Here is a 16,581-nt window from a genome sequence, read left to right on the forward strand (position 1 = left end):
TATACATTTGCAGGCAAAGTAGGGACCAGCTACACGCGTTTATATATATCTAACCTCCCCTAAAGAAAAGTAAAAGATCATATAATGTATAAATAAAAATAAGGATGCCCCCTGGGCGCCTCCCTAGGGAGGTGTTCCAGGCACGTCCAGCTGGGAGGAGGCCTCGGGGAAGACCCAGGACCAGGTGGAGAGATTAGATCTCCACACTGGCCTGGGAACGCCTCGGGATCCCCCAGTTAGAGCTGGTTAATGTGGCCCGGGAAAGGGAAGTTTGGGGTCCCCTGCTAAAGCTGCTGCCCCTGAGACCCGACCCCGAATAAGAGGCTTAAGATGAGATGAGATGAGATGAAATCCCCAATTCTAAAAACTACACGAACTGCATTTGGTTTCCTGTATTCTGTGAATTATAGTTAAGATGGTACGATTTCTCATTGCCTGTTTTTATCTTTTCATTACATTTTTTTGTTATTATTTTCAGTATTCCTCACCTGTCATGCCGGGTCATGTGGTCACCTCCTATTGGCTGTTGTAACTGTATAGATGAGGTCACACCCGTGTAGTCGTGTTTGTTTAAAGCCCTGACAAAGACCCGCAGGGGATTTTAAATGATATCCTTCCTCGTCATCTTTTCCGTTTTCTATTTACAAACTTTTGTTTTTTACTTCCTTACCCAGAATCCCCTCCTCTTGGATGTCCGATCTAAGAAATCTCAGTGAAAATACACCTTTAACTCTTTAACTCGTTTTCTTTTGCACTTGTTTCTTTCTGTCGGGGCACTCGACCCGCCAGTGTGATGTACTGCAGCGGACGTGAGTCTTCATTCGACGAAGATAGAGCAGCCACAACCACATAATTATAGAGCACGATGGGTGTTTCCAAACTGGCTAACCATAATATCCTCTCCTCTCTCTTGTTTTTAGTCAGCTGTAAGGGTCCTCACAGAACAGTGGGGTGTTAGATCCCTCGCTGTGCGACACCTCAGCGCAGTGGAATTTGATGTGGTATTAATACCACGCTTGTATATTTAGCCCTTCAAGAGTCTCGTATTAAAGCAACAACACTTTGTAATGAATGTGCAGCACACACATGTAAGATGAGAAGTGTAAACACAAATATTAGCAACCACATCTCCTGCACTTGGGCTTTTTTATATAATCTAATCCCAGGTCTCTGCTGATGGTGGTGGTGCCTGCTGCAGTGGTCCTGTGTGCAGGTCTCTGCTGATGGTGGTGGTGCCTGCTGCAGTGGTCCTGTGTGCAGGTCTCTGCTGATGGTGGTGGTGCCTGCTGCAGGGGTCCTGTGTGCAGGTCTCTGCTGATGGTGGTGGTGCCTGCTGCAGTGGTCCTGTGTGCAGGTCTCTGCTGATGGTGGTGGTGCCTGCTGCAGTGGTCCTGTGTGCAGGTCTCTGCTGATGGTGGTGGTGCCTGCTGCTGATGGTGGTGGTGCCTGCTGCCGTGGTCCTGCATGACGCTTCCTGCTGCTTCTATAACTATTAGTCATATAAACTGTCACTAATCTAATAAACTATAACATTTGTAGCCATAAAAACACCATCAGTGGTGTGTCTCGCTGTATCGTAGCTGCTATTGCTGCTACTCATCATTGATCACGTTTGACACCATAATTATTATCATATTCATAATCTATCACCTTAGCTGTGCTTGTTTCTACTGTTCTGCTGTTTAACTGCCATAACATATGAGTCATATTCACATTACTATAGATATTATTATAGTTACTGTTACTCTGGTTGCTTGCATCTCTGGAAGTCTCTGTCTCTGTCCATCTGTCCGTCTTTTCTCTCTCTCTCTCCTTCTCTCCCTCTCTCCGGTGCAGACAGATGTGCGTCCTCCACAGAGCTGGGTCTGTCTGACGTTCCTGTCTGTTATAGTGAAGGTTTTCAACGCCACCGTACTCTACGGGGGAATTGTTGGGTCTCTGTAAATCATAAATAAGTCATGGAGTGTGGTCTTTACCTACTCTGTAAAGTGTCCTGAGATAACTTTTGGTATGATTTGGCACTGTAAATAAAACTGAATAGAGTGATAAATACATGCATTACACTGCAGCTGAGAGGTTTTTGAATGATTTTTGCACAGTCACACTCTACTTTTAGCAGATGTTATCGTCACAATACCAGTCAATAGTAAGTCTTTTTGTGGTTTGTCATCAACCGAAAAAAACTCAAAAGTCACTCACAAAGAATTATGATGTTTGTGTTTATTTGGAGATTTATAACATTCATTGATTTGGTGTATTGGTGTATTGGTGTATCAACGGGATTTTGAATAAGACACAGATAATCCAAATATACTGAATGGAAATACAAACGATATAAAACAGTGCAACATAAACACTTTGTATCAGTAATGCCGGTGTAGATATGCGGCATGTGTTGGTCATTTAACCAAACATTTAAAGGAATTTACTGAACTTAGGTAATAACATACAAACAAAGAAGAAACAGTTTATAGCAACTTACGATATAAAACTATTTAAAGGTCAGTGGTTTCTGTCTGCAGTGTCTCCAACAGAGTGTTGATGTCACGGTCAAATGATACAAATTTTGATCAAAAGCTCTAGAAAAGATCCCAAACCCTAGATTTACAGTTTTTGTTCCTATATTGAAGTAAATCCTCCACCTTTGAACACGTACAACTCCCCAGTTTGTGTTACACAACCACGCAGCTGAAGTCGTGACACAAGCAAAGCTATGCTGAGCATCTGTATGTAAACGAAGTGTTGCCGTCGCTACGCCTCGGAACGTTTGTTGCAGGGTAAGTAAATAAAGTTTCAGGGTAAAAACATCCACTGCAGCAAATGTTGTTTGATGCCTCGTCTGTCGTGCTTTGTTTGTGCTTTACAGCAGCCAGTAACAAGGTTTCCTAGTTTTCTTTTTAGGGCGCACTCACACTGTCCAGTCGTACCGTGCCCGAGCATGTTTAACGCCTAAAGTCTAGTTCCTTTGACCAGTGTGAGTACAATGTAGGCGCGGTACGGTTGCCGTCCACGGCCCGTTTGGGAGAGGTGGGCTTTTGCAAAGCATGTTGTACGAGCACGAGCGTGCACATGTGTACGAGCACGAGGCCTATGGCGGTTCTGAGGTCATTTCCTGTGCACCTGTTGGGACAGAAGAAGGAGGGACCATGCGCGGACATTTAAAACAATGGCGGTGAAAGGTTTACGTTGGTGTGATGCGGAGGTGGAGTGTTTACTGCAGATTTGGTCGATGAAAAGCTTCAAAAACAGTCGACAAGACGCACAAAAACTCAGAGGTCTACGGAAAGATCTGGAAACAAAGCCACGCATCGCCATGACGTCATCAATGCGTGTGACGTGTAACGGCTTGATGACGTATAGGCCGAGGCCCAGGTAGTGTGAGTACAAACGGGCCTGGAGGGGGGGACAAGGACCCTAAAGGACCCTAAAGCACGGGGCACGGGACGGAGGCACAGTGTGAGTGCGCCCTAAGAAGTGAAATCAAAATGAAGGTTGCTGTTGCAGTCTCTGAAAATATAAATGTTTTCTCCCATGGCTTCGGTCGACACGTCCTCGACAGGGCATGGTCCCCTCTTATCACCACCGGCCGAACATAATCTCTGTGTGACAGCTGGATTTTAAGTCAACAGCGTTCTCAATATAAAACAACCTCCTGAAATTCATATCGACAGAAGAAAACACAGTTATAGTTGCAACTTGTTGCTTAAACTCTCTTTTGTCTGTTCTCTGAGATGCACAAAGGCCTCTTAAAGGGAAATTCTGCCGTAAAAATCATCCCAGGGTCTTTTTCGGCAAATACACTCATCAAATAAGCCATCAAGACATATTTTTTCGTGTAACAACTACTAAAGGAGAAATCCAGTAGAGTCGCTAACAGCTGAATGCGGCTAACAGTGGTTAGCTCGGGGCAGTACGGTGAAAGCATTCCAAGGTCTTTTTTAACCACTAATGCTGCTGAAAATAACAGCAAACCTCTGCAGCAGCATGAGAAGAGTCCCTACACACACAACAAAGCACCAATGGGCTCCTTCCTTTGGGATTGACTTTGCTAATCCACTGTAATGGACTTTACTATGAGAGGAGCTGGTACAGGGGCCAGTTGGTAAGTCTTTAAAACACTCTTTTAATAAACTCTGGCTTCACTAACTACGCTGTTGGTGCTTTGTTTTGTGTGTAGGGACTCTTCTCATGCTGCTGCAGAGGTTTGCTGTTATTTTCAGCAGTATTAGTGTTTAAGAAAGACGTTTGAATGCCCTCCCCGTGCTGCCCAGAGCTAATCACTGTTAGCCACATTCTGCTGTTAGCAACTCTCCCGCAACTCCAGGTTCACTAATTACATTGTTGGTGCTTTTGTAAATGTGCAGGGACTCTTCTCATGCTGCTGCAGATGTTTGGTGTTATCATGAGCAATATTAGTGGTTAAAAATGACGTTTGAATGCCTTCACCGCGCTGCCCCGAGCTAATTAGAGTAAGCTAACAGCCGGCCACTGCTGGTGTTGTTAGCGACTCTCCGGGATATCCCTGTTAACCGCTCGGACACGAAAAAAATTGTCTTGATGGATTATTTGATTTGCCGAAAAAGACCCTGGGATGATTTTACGCCAGAATTTCATTTTAAGGCAAATTAGTAGTTTGTGATATTGGTCTTTATAAATAAAATTGACTTGACATGATTCACCGCTACGTCTGCAAGAAGCCAACAGTAAAACATTCCTAGATAAAGAGAATTGTTAAAAAACGACCATTAGAAAGGTTCGTTTAAGGCACATGCTGTGTAATATTTCAAGGCCAAGGCAGCGACTGACTCTGCAAACTCATCCGTGTAAATACGACGTAACCGACAATCAAGGAACGACTGACTTTTGAGAGTCTACACCTTCAAGCAGAGTGAGCGCAGACGTAGAAGTTCTTGTGCTCCTCCCAGTAGTGCAGCTCATCTGAGAAACTCCAGGAGCAGGCCAGGTCTTTGCTGGTTTTGATCGTGTGGATAACGCAGGCTCCGGGCAACTTGTCAAACAGGACCTCCGCAACACCCACCACCGTGAGCTTCTTCTGGCTCTGGATCAGCTGCTGGATGTGGTTCTTATCCACAGGCTCAGGCGAGGAGCTGTAGGAGACCCAGACGTTGAGTTTCTCATCTGACAAAGGGACCTGGAAGCGACTCTTCCCTGTCGGGCAGTGGTAGTCCTTCTTGTTGGCGAACAGACCTGAAGGGGACCTGAATATACGCACGGACCAGCCCACCCAGTCATACTTCTTCTTTAGTTTCTCTATGATAGCATCAGCTAGCTGTTGGTTGGTTAAGTTTGACTCGTCTCTTACCAGTCGACGGGAATCCAACTCAGCCTGTTTGGTGAAGCTGACGATGCAGTCTTCGATGACGGCGTTCATTTTTTCTTGGACTGTCTTCATCTTCTCACCCCAGTTTTTCAGAAGCGTGTCCTCCTCATCATATCCCTTCAGAGCGGCGTGGCCCAACAGCGCGATGATCCCAATGCAGAAGAGCTTCTTCAGCCTGGCGCAGAAGTCCTCCACGGGACGGCGACTTTTCTCCTCATAGTTCAGGGTGATCTCGAGCACGGATTCCCCAGAGAAGTTATCTCCTGTCACAGAGTTGTAGAGGGTGTTCAGGTTCTTGTCACCACCGGTTTTGGCAAAATGCTCCAGGAAAAGCTTCTTCTTGACCTCCCTGAACTTGGGTTTGGCGTTGAGGATGTCCATGTACTTCCTGAACTGGTTAGTGATGTTCTCCTCCACGGGGAAATACACAGCGTCCAAGCCGCTCTTCTTGATCTCCTCGTTGATCCGCTGGAGCTCCTCTGAGACCACCTCCAGACGGTCTCGCACCTTCTGAAACTGCTCCTTCATGAACACAGCCTCTTTGCTCTCCACATTGTCCAGAGCCAGTTTAACAATCGGGGCAGCGATGGAGAAAATGGGGAAAAGGTCGCCGGCGATACTGGCCACCACTTCAGCTCCCTGCTCGAAAACTTCCATCACAGTCTCCACCATATCCTTCCTCTCCGCTACAAGCTGCTGCAGCTGGCCGGCCATCTTTGCTGATGTCTCTCAGACGTATTCTGACAAGAGACAAACATGCACAGGGTTAGAAACTGTTGTGATGTTAAGCATGAAAAGTCATAAGAACACAACAAACAGATAGAAAGCTGAACTGAAATCAAGCAGAAAGTATCAGACATTTCAGTTGTAACGACAGATACGAATGGTTTCTTGAGTTACTCACAGTTCTGTGTCAGTGTTGTTGGACTGCGGCCGGCTCCCTTGCTCGTCTTACAACACAGCAAAAACTGATAAGGCAAAGAGAGAGAGACAGCCAAGTCAGTGCTGGCTGCTGGCCACACCCAGTGAGCAATGAGTCAACAATGCCGAGGGAATTCAGCTGTGACAGAAGGCCGGTATTGGTTGAACTTTGTGTATGTCATTTTCTGTGTTTACTGTTGGGAAATCCACCATTTTGTTAAAAGGATGAATGACTATTTAAAGTTTACATTGAGGGAACTATCTTATGTAATCTACTATTTCTCTTAGTTCAGTGTGACTTGTTGTAATGTGAAGACAGCATAGCAGAGCAAACACTTTTTCACTGGTAAGTAATGAGTGTATACGTTAAAATAACGTCTAGAAAACACTAAATTATGTGCTTGAAATCCTAGGCCATTATCTCTTCTAAGTATATGTCAATATTATTCTCGAGAACAAAAAGGAACTTTTATGCTCAAAGTGATTGTTTGACATTTTGGGAAATACTAATATATTCTTCGTTGACCAGAGTTTCTACCACTCTCATATCTATCACTTAAATATGAAGCTACAGCCAGTTAGCTAAGTTTAGCAAGAAGACTGGACACATGTGACTCTGCAAGAGAATGAGTCCTAAATGAGTCATAAAACCTAGAAATTAGTCCTAAAACCCAGGAATGAGACCTTAATACCCAGGAATGAGTCCTAAAACACAGAAATGAGGCTGTAAAACCCAGAAATGAGTCCTAAAACCCAGGAATGCGTCCTAAAACCCAGGAATGCGTCCTAAAACCCAGAGATGAGTCCTAAAACCCAGAAATGAGTCCTTAAACCCAGGAATGAGTCCTTAAACCCAGAAATGAGTCCTAAGACCCAGAGATGAGTCCTTAAACCCAGGAATGAGTCCTTAAACCCAGAAATGAGTCCTAAAACCCAGAAATGAGTCCTTAAACCCAGGAATGAGTCCTTAAACCCAGAAATGAGTCCTAAGACCCAGAGATGAGTCCTTAAACCCAGGAATGAGTCCTTAAACCCAGAAATGAGTCATTAAACCCAGGAATGAGTCCTAAAGCCCAGAAATGAGTCCTAAAACCCAGAAATGAGTCCTAAAGCCCAGAAATGAGCCATAAAACCCAGGAATTAGTCCTAAACCCCAGGAATGAGTCCTAAACCCCAGGAATGAGTCCTTAAACCCAGGAATGAGTCCTAAAACCCAGGAATGAGTCCTTAAACCCAGGAATGAGTCCTTAGACCCAGGAATGAGTCCTAAAGCCCAGAAATGAGGCTGTAAAACCCAGAAATGAGTCCTAAAACCTAGGAATGAGTCCTAAAGCCTAGATATGAGTTGGCATTTTAGCTCTTCTGGTTCCTTTATTTGAAAATTAATGTTTTTAAAGGGTTTTTGGTTGGATGCCTGTAATGTTTAGGGATTTTTTACCTTTGTTTGACGACATAAATCTGTCAGTAAATACCCCACTTGGGAATTTTGAAGGGAGTGGCTACACGAGAATACAAACAGCCAACACGCAAAATCAGTTTGAAGCTAGCGGTGGTGCAACTGTGGTCGGTTTGTTTACATTAGGTTTTTATTTATATATCTATTATCTAATCCAAAATGGAAAAATCCCATTAGATCGTTGTCGAGGGAACCAGGGTGATGCTAATTCAGGGGTACAAACACACGTCATCCCACACTTTACCTGCCTTTGGATGGTAAATCATTGCTTTTAAAAGCCCTGATATAATATTAATAAAGCTGAAAGCGTGTGACTAGGTGATTACTGGTATGAAGGAAAGGAATTCCTGCCGTGCCTTGCACTCGGAAAAACAAGACGTCTATTGGATTTGGAAAATCTCTTTTAGGACAGACACCTCCTCTCTTCCAAAGATCAGAAACCAGAGGAAAAACCAACCCGGGCTGATGTCTGGGCATGTCCAGACACATCCTTCTGCAAAACTGGAAATGTGTAAACGAAATCTCATTTTGGCACAAAAAGGGGAAACAGTCATCCACTGGCTTCACAAACTCAGCGTCATTCATTGGCAGTGCAGCAGCTCGGGCCGACGAAGCTGCCGTCACATGTTTGAGTTCTGGTTTGAGGCCTGCAGAGAGCTGTGCGTGTTCGGTTTGTAAACTGTGGCTGGAAGAGAAGCAGCAGAGTGTTTCTCCCTCAGCCGGCCCAGTCAATAATGGAGCAGCGGGCGTGGGAAGTGATTAAGTGCAAGAGGTTAAACTTGCTGGGCAAGGGTGCGTTTTCCAGTGAAACTCAGCAAGTTACCATGGCAACTAGACAATGGAAAGTAGTCCGTCAGCTTGCTGGTCTCTCTGATGAGGCCTGCTCTGCGGGGTTTATCTGACTACACTGCAGAAGAGCGCGGTGAAGAGATGGCACTCGTTTCTCAGCGCGATGCGTCAAACTCGCATGCAGCAGTCGGACACAAAGAGGAGGTCTGGGATTCCCAGATCCAACACGGTGTCTCTCTCATATCACACAGATTTCCCTTTTACGATGATGAGAAAATGGATTCCCTTCTCATGCAGTGAGGTTTACAGTCGCTGGTAGATCATCTGTTTTTAAAAATCTTTGGACAGAGCCAGGCTAGCTGTTTCCAGTCTTTATGCTAAGCTAAGCTAACCAGCTGCTAGCTTTAGCTTCATATTTAAAGGACAGACAAGAGAGTGGTATAAATCTTCTCATCTAGTCTTGGGAAGAATAAGTGTTTTACCCTAACTATTCCTTTGAATGTCAACCATGGATTGTGATCTAAAATATGTAATATCTGCATAAACAACAAATATTCATGTCAACATAGTTTTGCTCGACAGCAACAGCAATAGTACGCAAAACAATGTGTAGGATGTCTGATGAAATATGATTTTGTGACCATGGTGGTGAAGTTAAGGCAACAAAAAGGACTTGGTTAAGATTAGAGAAAAGGTCGTGGTCTGGCTCAGTACAGCCGACACACACACACACACACACAGGTCCCCCAGGTGGAAGTCCTGTGTTTTGGGACCCGTCCACCCCCCGACCCCCCTCACAACTTGGATGTTTGCGCTCTTAAACTACATCACTTGATTCCCTTCTCTGCTCCGGATGTAATTTCTGCGGTAATAAATAAATAAATACAGATAACAGTGCATTACTTTTATAAGTTATATGTACGGACAGTGAAAGCACGGTTACCCTCGGTGTGTGGATTCAGAGATCTAAATCCCAGCAGGATGTGGAGCATTTACAGTTCCTGTGTCTGATTCGATTTGACCGTGTTTCAACTGTGATTCCTGTTTTCCACTGATGCTATTCTCTCTCTCTCTCTCTCTCTCTCTCTCTCTCTCTCTCTCTCTGAGTGCACGTGAAACACCTTCACACACAATTTAAACATAGAAGTGCTTGAAGAAATCACATTTTCAGAGACAGAGAGGTGGAGGTGCATCTCACCAGAGATATGAATGCAGGCTGCAGACGAGCACAACAAGTCTAACTCATACTGTGCTGTTCTTAAATACAACTCTGGGATAATTAACTTCACCATTTCCCTGTTTTGCTGCTTTAAACGACATCTCAGAGGGAAACATTGTCTCTGTCATTTTGAGTTAACTACTGTACGAGCTTTCAAATTAAGAGTTTACATCAAAAAGGCATCGTTCAGGTTAAAACCGGAGTTTCCAACCTTTTAGGGTTTTGATCCCTCACAAAAAAAAAGTGTCTCCGTGAGATCCCTTATAAAGTTTCATCACGTGTCTCTGACAAACCGATACCTTAGTCAGAGATTTTGAGAGTTGTTGATGTTGTTGTTGTTGTTTTCTACATCCTTAATCGTCTCACAACCCCCCAGATTTGGAGAAGTCCGACCCCTAAACCCCTGGACTAAACTCAACTTGCACCAGCTGTGACAGTATAGTGCTGCACACTGATGCATCAGGATCTACTGTAATAATGACATACATAATAATGTGCTAAGCAGGCCTACATGTAGCTGATAGTCCGTCTGTAGGCTACTTCACATTTTAATTTACTGCCACTTTGATATTGTTGTATTTAAATGGGCAATTCTGGTCCTGGAGAGCCACTGTCCTGCATGTTTTAGGTTCATCTCTGCTCCAACACACCTGAGTCTAATGATTTGCTCGTTATCAAGCAGCTGATGCTCGTCACGTTTGATCATTGTTAGACTCAGGTGTGTTAGGGCAGGGAGGAACCTAAAACATGCAGGACAGTTGCTCCAGGACCGGTGTGGTGCCGTATTCTGCACCCCTGCCGTGAAACGCACCCCCTCACATTATAGGTGATGTTCTGCATCAGAAGGCTGTTGTTTCCACCTAAAGGAGCAGCTTTTACACAGGTAACATGCTTAAAAGCACACACTTTTGAACCTATGAAGAAAAGCTGGGGTTATATTTAGGAAACGCTGAGTCAAACACATCCAACTTGCTCCAAAGATCCATTTCATTCATGTTGTAATTACAGCTGCAGTTTATTTCCACAGAACACACAAAAAGGTGTTGTTCTGTGTTCACTATTATCCAAGTTTGTGATTTTAAACTCTTTAAAATAGTTTAAAGACTGTAAGGAACCAGTGTTCTGACCGTTGTGGGATACCTGTATGTATGTATATAAGCTACTCCTATAGGTGGAAACAACAGCCTTCGGATCCAGAACATCACCTCTAATGCGAGGGGGTGCGTTTCACAGCAGGGGCGCTGAATACGGCACAACACTGGAACGAGCCCACCCCTGTCCTAAATGATGTGGGTAGGTCTACTGAAAATAACAGTGAGATACATTGGTACATATATATTATTATTATAACAGCATTCATGATGATGGTAATATATATTACACTTAAAGACCTCAAACAGTTCATGTATCACTCATGTTTAGTGGCAGAGCGTGAACACAGAGGACCAAACCCTGTGCAGCTGTAACAGTATAGTGCTGCACAGGATCTACTGTAATAATGACATACATAATGATGTGCTAAGTAGGCCTACATGTAGCTGACAGTCCGTCTGTAGGCTACTTGACATTTTTAATAATTACTATGATACTGTTGTATTTAAATAGCCTAAAGGATGCGGACAGGTCTACTGAAGATAAAGGTAATGTCATAATAAGATACATTGGAACATATACATTGTTATTATGATGATAATATATGTTACACTTGATTGAAAATCCATTTTAAAGTTCATGTTTCACTCATGTTTAGTGGCAGAGCATGAACACAGCGCACAGATGACCAACCCTGTGCAGCTGACCACCGAGACAAGAGCTGCACGCTGTTAACGCGCCCTCCTAATGGGAAACGCATCGATCAGTCCGCGTACAAGACCTCTAATTGCATCAGTTCACAGCCGAAGCACACAGAGACAAACAAACATCGCAGGTTAACACCACAGACTGCTTGTTTTTATGTTTTTGTCTGTTACAACGCAACAAAAGTGCGTGACGCCTTTAAAAAAAACAAAGTTTGACGCTTCCTGGAAAATGTGCAGCGGTGGCACCAGACCTGGCAACCAACGCCCATAAAAGTCCGCACTTTTCACTTTAAAGTGAATTCAAATGTTACACAATCATCTAATCACTCACTTCACTTTATTAAATAAAAGATGCGTTAGGAAAACACGCGTCTTTCACTTGTTTTAACGGATCTCAGCTGCGTAAAAGAGGGAAAACACGCGGATTATGTAACGAGACGGTGGAAATGAGCCCCTGAAGTTAAAGCGATCATCCCCCAATAACGTGCCCCTTCACTGCCAACACACACGACCCATAAGAACCCGTCCACTATGAAGCTTTCTGACCAGAAATGGACTCACCTTGGAAAAGTTTGCGGAAGAAACGCACTAAGTTGCAGAGTGTTTGTCCTCCTATTGGTCATGTGGCTCTCATGTTACAGAGGAGGCGCACCCAGAAGAGAGAAAAGACACCACCCATTGAATAAACACGTTATTAAAGCATTATTATTATTATTATTATTGTTGCTGAAGGAGATTTCCTCTGAGAAACACTATTACAACGTTATGCTGCACAATTAATGAGGAATTTCACTCATTTTAAAAGATTTTCCCTCAAAAAAGTGCATTTAAATAACCGAGTAATGACCAATGATGACAAAACCATTCATTTTTTTGTTTGTTTATTACAAATTAAAGTAAAATATACAGAAGTCTGTCGATTAAGTGATTGTGGGATAGAGATTTTGGACGTGTTGCCCTGCAGCGATATATTGCACCAAAAGCAGCAAAAAAAATATAGATTTTGTTTCAAACACATTTATACGGAGGAGCGGGCGATATTGCTAAAAGTCTGTTAACACAGTGTGTGTCATGTATTTCTTTGTGATGTTGGTGCAGTTCTCTGAAAGATCAATCGAGAAACGGGATTTAAAAATGATTAAAAACAAACTCAATTTAAGATCCAATTACTTGTTGTGGCGCTTTTCACGGAGTTAAATGAGAAGAATTGGACTTTATTATGTGTCTGTGTGCTAAAGATGACGCTCCAGTTAGCTTAGCTTAGCATAAAGTCTAATTAAAACATTAGCTTTTAGCTTGTTCGTTTCATCCATGCAACAAAAGTGTCCGTGCGGCCCACTCTGTGGTTTTTAAAGTGGGTTATGTGTCGAGATCCAGGAAGTCTCTGTTCGTTTTTTACACTTCCTGTCTCGAGTCTTCATGCTAAGTTAAGCTAACTGTGGCTAAATGTAGCCCCCAGGCAACAGGAGAGTGCTATCAATCTTCTTATCTTACCCTTGGCACGACAGCGTGAGCAAAATGTCTGACTTTTTCTTTAAAAGCAGAGGCTGCCGGTTCATTTTTGACATCACAAACAACTCAAAGTCCACTTTGTTTGTTCTGAAGCTTTCAAAGGCCAACGATGGTGAAGCTCAGAATGTCACACATGTCGGTACTGCATCAAATTAATGCAAAAGAAAATCACATCAAAATCTAATAATGCCATAAAGTAGTCATGCTAAATGATTTACAGCGTTGTCCACAGTGATCTGAGACGTCAAAGCGATTCAAGCGGAAGGGTGCGTTGGTTTAAACGTATGGTAAAGTCTCTGGCAGCTAACAGACTAATATCATCATATCGCCCAAACCCCAATAATATCCAACAAGGACAGAATCATTATAAGTTTCATAACATTAAGTCGAAGCTGGCCGGAGACGTGCGGCCCTACAAAGACACCCTGAAGCTGCTGTATCATCAACAAATGAAAGATATACTGTAAATGTAAAAGCATAAGAATCGTTCTTAACCAGATCTCTTACAGAGCAGATTACGCATCGACACAGACGGTATTTATGAATACATTTCTATATTTAATGGACATTTCCCCAGTTCTCTGGTAAAGACATTCATGGATTTATACGTAGCTCGTTTCTTCCTCGACGTGGCGGCACTTTACGTTTTTCTGCGCGTCTACTCGGAGTGGATACACAGGTAGGCTCGTTTGTGTTTCCCGTAGTAGTAACAATCCTCATGGAAGTTGTTGGACTCCACCACCTCCTTGTAATGGCTGACCGCGTGGACCAGGCAGTTGGGGAAGCTCTTGTTCAAAGACAGAGCCACCGCCATCATGTCCCCCTTCATCTTCTGACCCTCAATCTGCTCCTGGATCTGACTCTTGTTGATGGGCTTGGGGTTGACACAGAAAGAGACCACTACCTTGATCTTGCTCTTGGTCAAAATGTCAAACCAGTTGGCTCCTCCGCTTCCGTGGCACTTCTTTCCTGCCAGCCAGTTGAAAAAGAAAATGCGCTCCCTGTTGCTGAAGGCCCGGATGGACCAGTTCACCCAGTCGTACTTCTTAACGAGGGAATCCAGAAGGGACTTGGTGAAGTCGCGGTCGACAGTGCCGGGCTTCTCCTGAAGCAGGTGCTCCATGTCCTCCTTGGCTTGATCTGCAAAGTTCTCTGTACATTCATCCACGGCCGCTTTCATTCGTTTCTCCACTTCCTCCATCCGTCCCTGCCACTTCTTCACCATCTCCTCCCCCACCACCCCTTCCTTGAGAGCAGAATGGCCCATGACGGCAATAATGCCCACCACAAAAAGCTTCTTCAGCCGGGCGCAGAAATCCTCAACTGCCCTCCTGCTCCTCTGCTCTGTGGTGACTATCGTTTCCAGCATGGGGTCTCCTGAGGTGCTCTCCCCAATGACCGAATTGTAGAGGGCATCCAAGTTCAAGTCAGCGTCGGTGTTCTCGTAATGGCTCAGGAACTTTTCCATCTTCTTCTCTTTGAACTTCGGCTTGGCGTTGACAAAGTCCTGGAACTTTTCGTACTGGCTGAGCATCTGCGCCTCACGGTCGAAGTTCTGCTTGTTCAACGACGTCCTCTGCAGCTCCAGGGCGATTTTATCGATCTCATCTTGGATGCCCTCAAGCTGCTGGTTGACCTGCTCGAACTGCTGAGTCAGGTAGCGGGCCTCTTTGCTGTCCGGGTTGCTGAGTATCTCAGCCGAAGCCACGAACACGGCCTCCAGGATGGGGTGAAGCTGGCCCACGGTGGCGGCGAGCACCTCGGAGGCTTGCCCCATGATCTCCACACCTTTCTCGATCTTGTCCCTGTTCTGCACGAGCCAGTCTGCCACACTGTTCATCTTTGTATTACGTGTTTCACGCTAGCTAATCAAATTTGCTTTCCACTGCCCGAGGCTTCGCTGCTGCCTGAAAGTAGAAGAAACATGAAACCCTTGTAAAGTTCATTATAGTGGGATTTTAGGACATTTCAGACAAAGTATACAGTTGCTTCTTTTTCCTTTTTCCCAGTTTGATCTGGCAAAGCAAACGTAATCAGCTGACGGTCTTGTTTTCTCACAGGATATTTCCCTGAGACAAAAAACCCTACAATAAAGCAAACGGCAGGTCATGTCTGCACATGTAGGCATCCAGTTTCATGCCGCACCCTCTGAGCCTAAGCTAATGACAGGGACTCGCTTTTAAGCCTTGGTGGCATTCACACATGGAAAACACAGGGAAAACTAATGAAAGTACACAGACGGAGAACACATGGACGGCGATTCAGAACAAATATCAAACATGGCGTGTGTACTCATGAATTATGACGTATGAGGTATTGAGCAACACTGCAGTATTGGGCCTTTGGGATGTCTTTTTTTATTGTAACTGCTCTAACAATAGCCAAACCCCAAAGCCAACACAGATGTTCACAACATGGTTAAAAACGGGGGGATTTACTTTGGTTACGACCGTTTTTCAATGTAACATACACAAGAGAAATGACCTAACTCCTCTCTCATTCCCTGGAGCCCAGATCCAGTTCAGAAAAGAGGCACACCCAAGTCTGAGAAGCAAATCCCCACCACTGCACTTGTTCATTAATGCAATCACACTTCCCTAATCGTTATTGCACCAATGTGATTAAAACCAAACATGTTTTTTGAGGATTTGGCATAAAAAAAAAAGAGATAAATACAGAATAATTCACGTAACCACAGAAAACGGGCTCACCAATAATAATTGCTGCGGTGATGAGATCAGTGGTGTCATTTTACAGCCTTTTCCTGTCACCGCACTAATTAGATTTGCTTAATTCTCTACATACCATCAGTGATTTCACCGTTTATATGTGATGAGAATGACAACAAAGAGAAGAAGAAGTGCACCATTCGAAATTTGAATTTGTAATTACATAACAGTGTTCAATTCCATTCTAATTTACCGGGACGTTGAAACAGATAACAGTGATACTTACTGGGTTAATTATGTTGGTTTGAAATGATCTTCCCTTGTAAAAAAAATAGAAACAAAACTTTGTCTTCTTTTAGCAACGAAACATAAAATGTATTTGTGTGAAAGGCAAAAAAAGGCGAGTCCCACAGAGCACTTGATCAAACAGCGGTGTCCCCTTTCAGTGTGATATGCATCTCTACAGAGCTGCAGAGCTTTAATAGGAACCACACACGTAAGTCCTGAACAAGACCACATCCCCCGAAGGACTCATCTCTGCGTCTGACACGTCACTGACATTTGGACTGCAGAAAAAAACCTTTAACTTTTTAAGGAAATGCAATATTTCTCTCCTCCTTTTATTTGTTTTTTAAATTCCTCAAAGCTTCGAATGGTCAGCTTTAATAAAAGTGAGAAAACTGAGTATTGAGTTTGTCTTTCTGTCCTTTTTTCTTTATATTTTCTTTATTTATATTTAATAGAAAGCTACAAATGCTGCTAAAGTTGTGAAGTGATGATGGAGATGCTGAAAAAAGAGCAGAATAAAAGAAGAAACTCACCTTTCCAACTAAATATCCAATGGGCTACAGTCCAGTTATCCAGTAGTCCAGCTG

General features: G+C 43.8%; 2 protein-coding genes across 3 annotated transcripts; both read right to left on the reverse strand.

Annotated features, from left to right (window-relative positions):
* Positions 1-2,203: 2,203 nt before the first annotated feature.
* Positions 2,204-12,159, reverse strand: rpz4 (rapunzel 4). The gene is made up of 3 exons (XM_083918013.1): positions 12,087-12,159; positions 6,246-6,309; positions 2,204-6,081 (listed from the first exon to the last, which is right to left on the reverse strand). Exon 3 carries the CDS (start codon positions 6,053-6,055, stop codon positions 4,880-4,882), a length of 1,176 nt encoding a protein of 391 aa, XP_083774139.1. The 5' UTR covers positions 6,056-6,081; positions 6,246-6,309; positions 12,087-12,159; the 3' UTR covers positions 2,204-4,879.
* Positions 12,160-12,409: 250 nt separating this feature from the next.
* On the reverse strand, positions 12,410-16,581 carry rpz5 (rapunzel 5). 2 transcript variants are annotated; one of them, XM_083919119.1, is made up of 2 exons: positions 16,528-16,581; positions 12,410-14,944 (listed from the first exon to the last, which is right to left on the reverse strand). In XM_083919119.1, the coding sequence occupies exon 2, from the start codon at positions 14,875-14,877 to the stop codon at positions 13,696-13,698; it is 1,182 nt and encodes a 393-aa protein (XP_083775245.1). In that variant the 5' UTR covers positions 14,878-14,944; positions 16,528-16,581; the 3' UTR covers positions 12,410-13,695. The 2 variants fall into 2 exon arrangements, with proteins under 2 accessions (XP_083775245.1, XP_083775246.1); XM_083919120.1 differs by lacking the exon at positions 16,528-16,581 and adding an exon at positions 15,993-16,170.

Source organism: Echiichthys vipera (genome assembly GCF_963691815.1).
Source record: "Echiichthys vipera genome assembly, chromosome: 8".
NCBI classification, from domain to species: Eukaryota; Metazoa; Chordata; class Actinopteri; order Perciformes; family Trachinidae; genus Echiichthys; species Echiichthys vipera.

What these genes read in the sequence shown, in the direction of transcription:
- rpz4 (XM_083918013.1), bottom strand. Translation starts at nt 6,055, where the DNA reads ATGGCCGGCCAGCTGCAGCAGCTTGTAGCGGAGAGGAAGGATATGGTG.
- rpz5 (XM_083919119.1), bottom strand. Translation starts at nt 14,877, where the DNA reads ATGAACAGTGTGGCAGACTGGCTCGTGCAGAACAGGGACAAGATCGAG.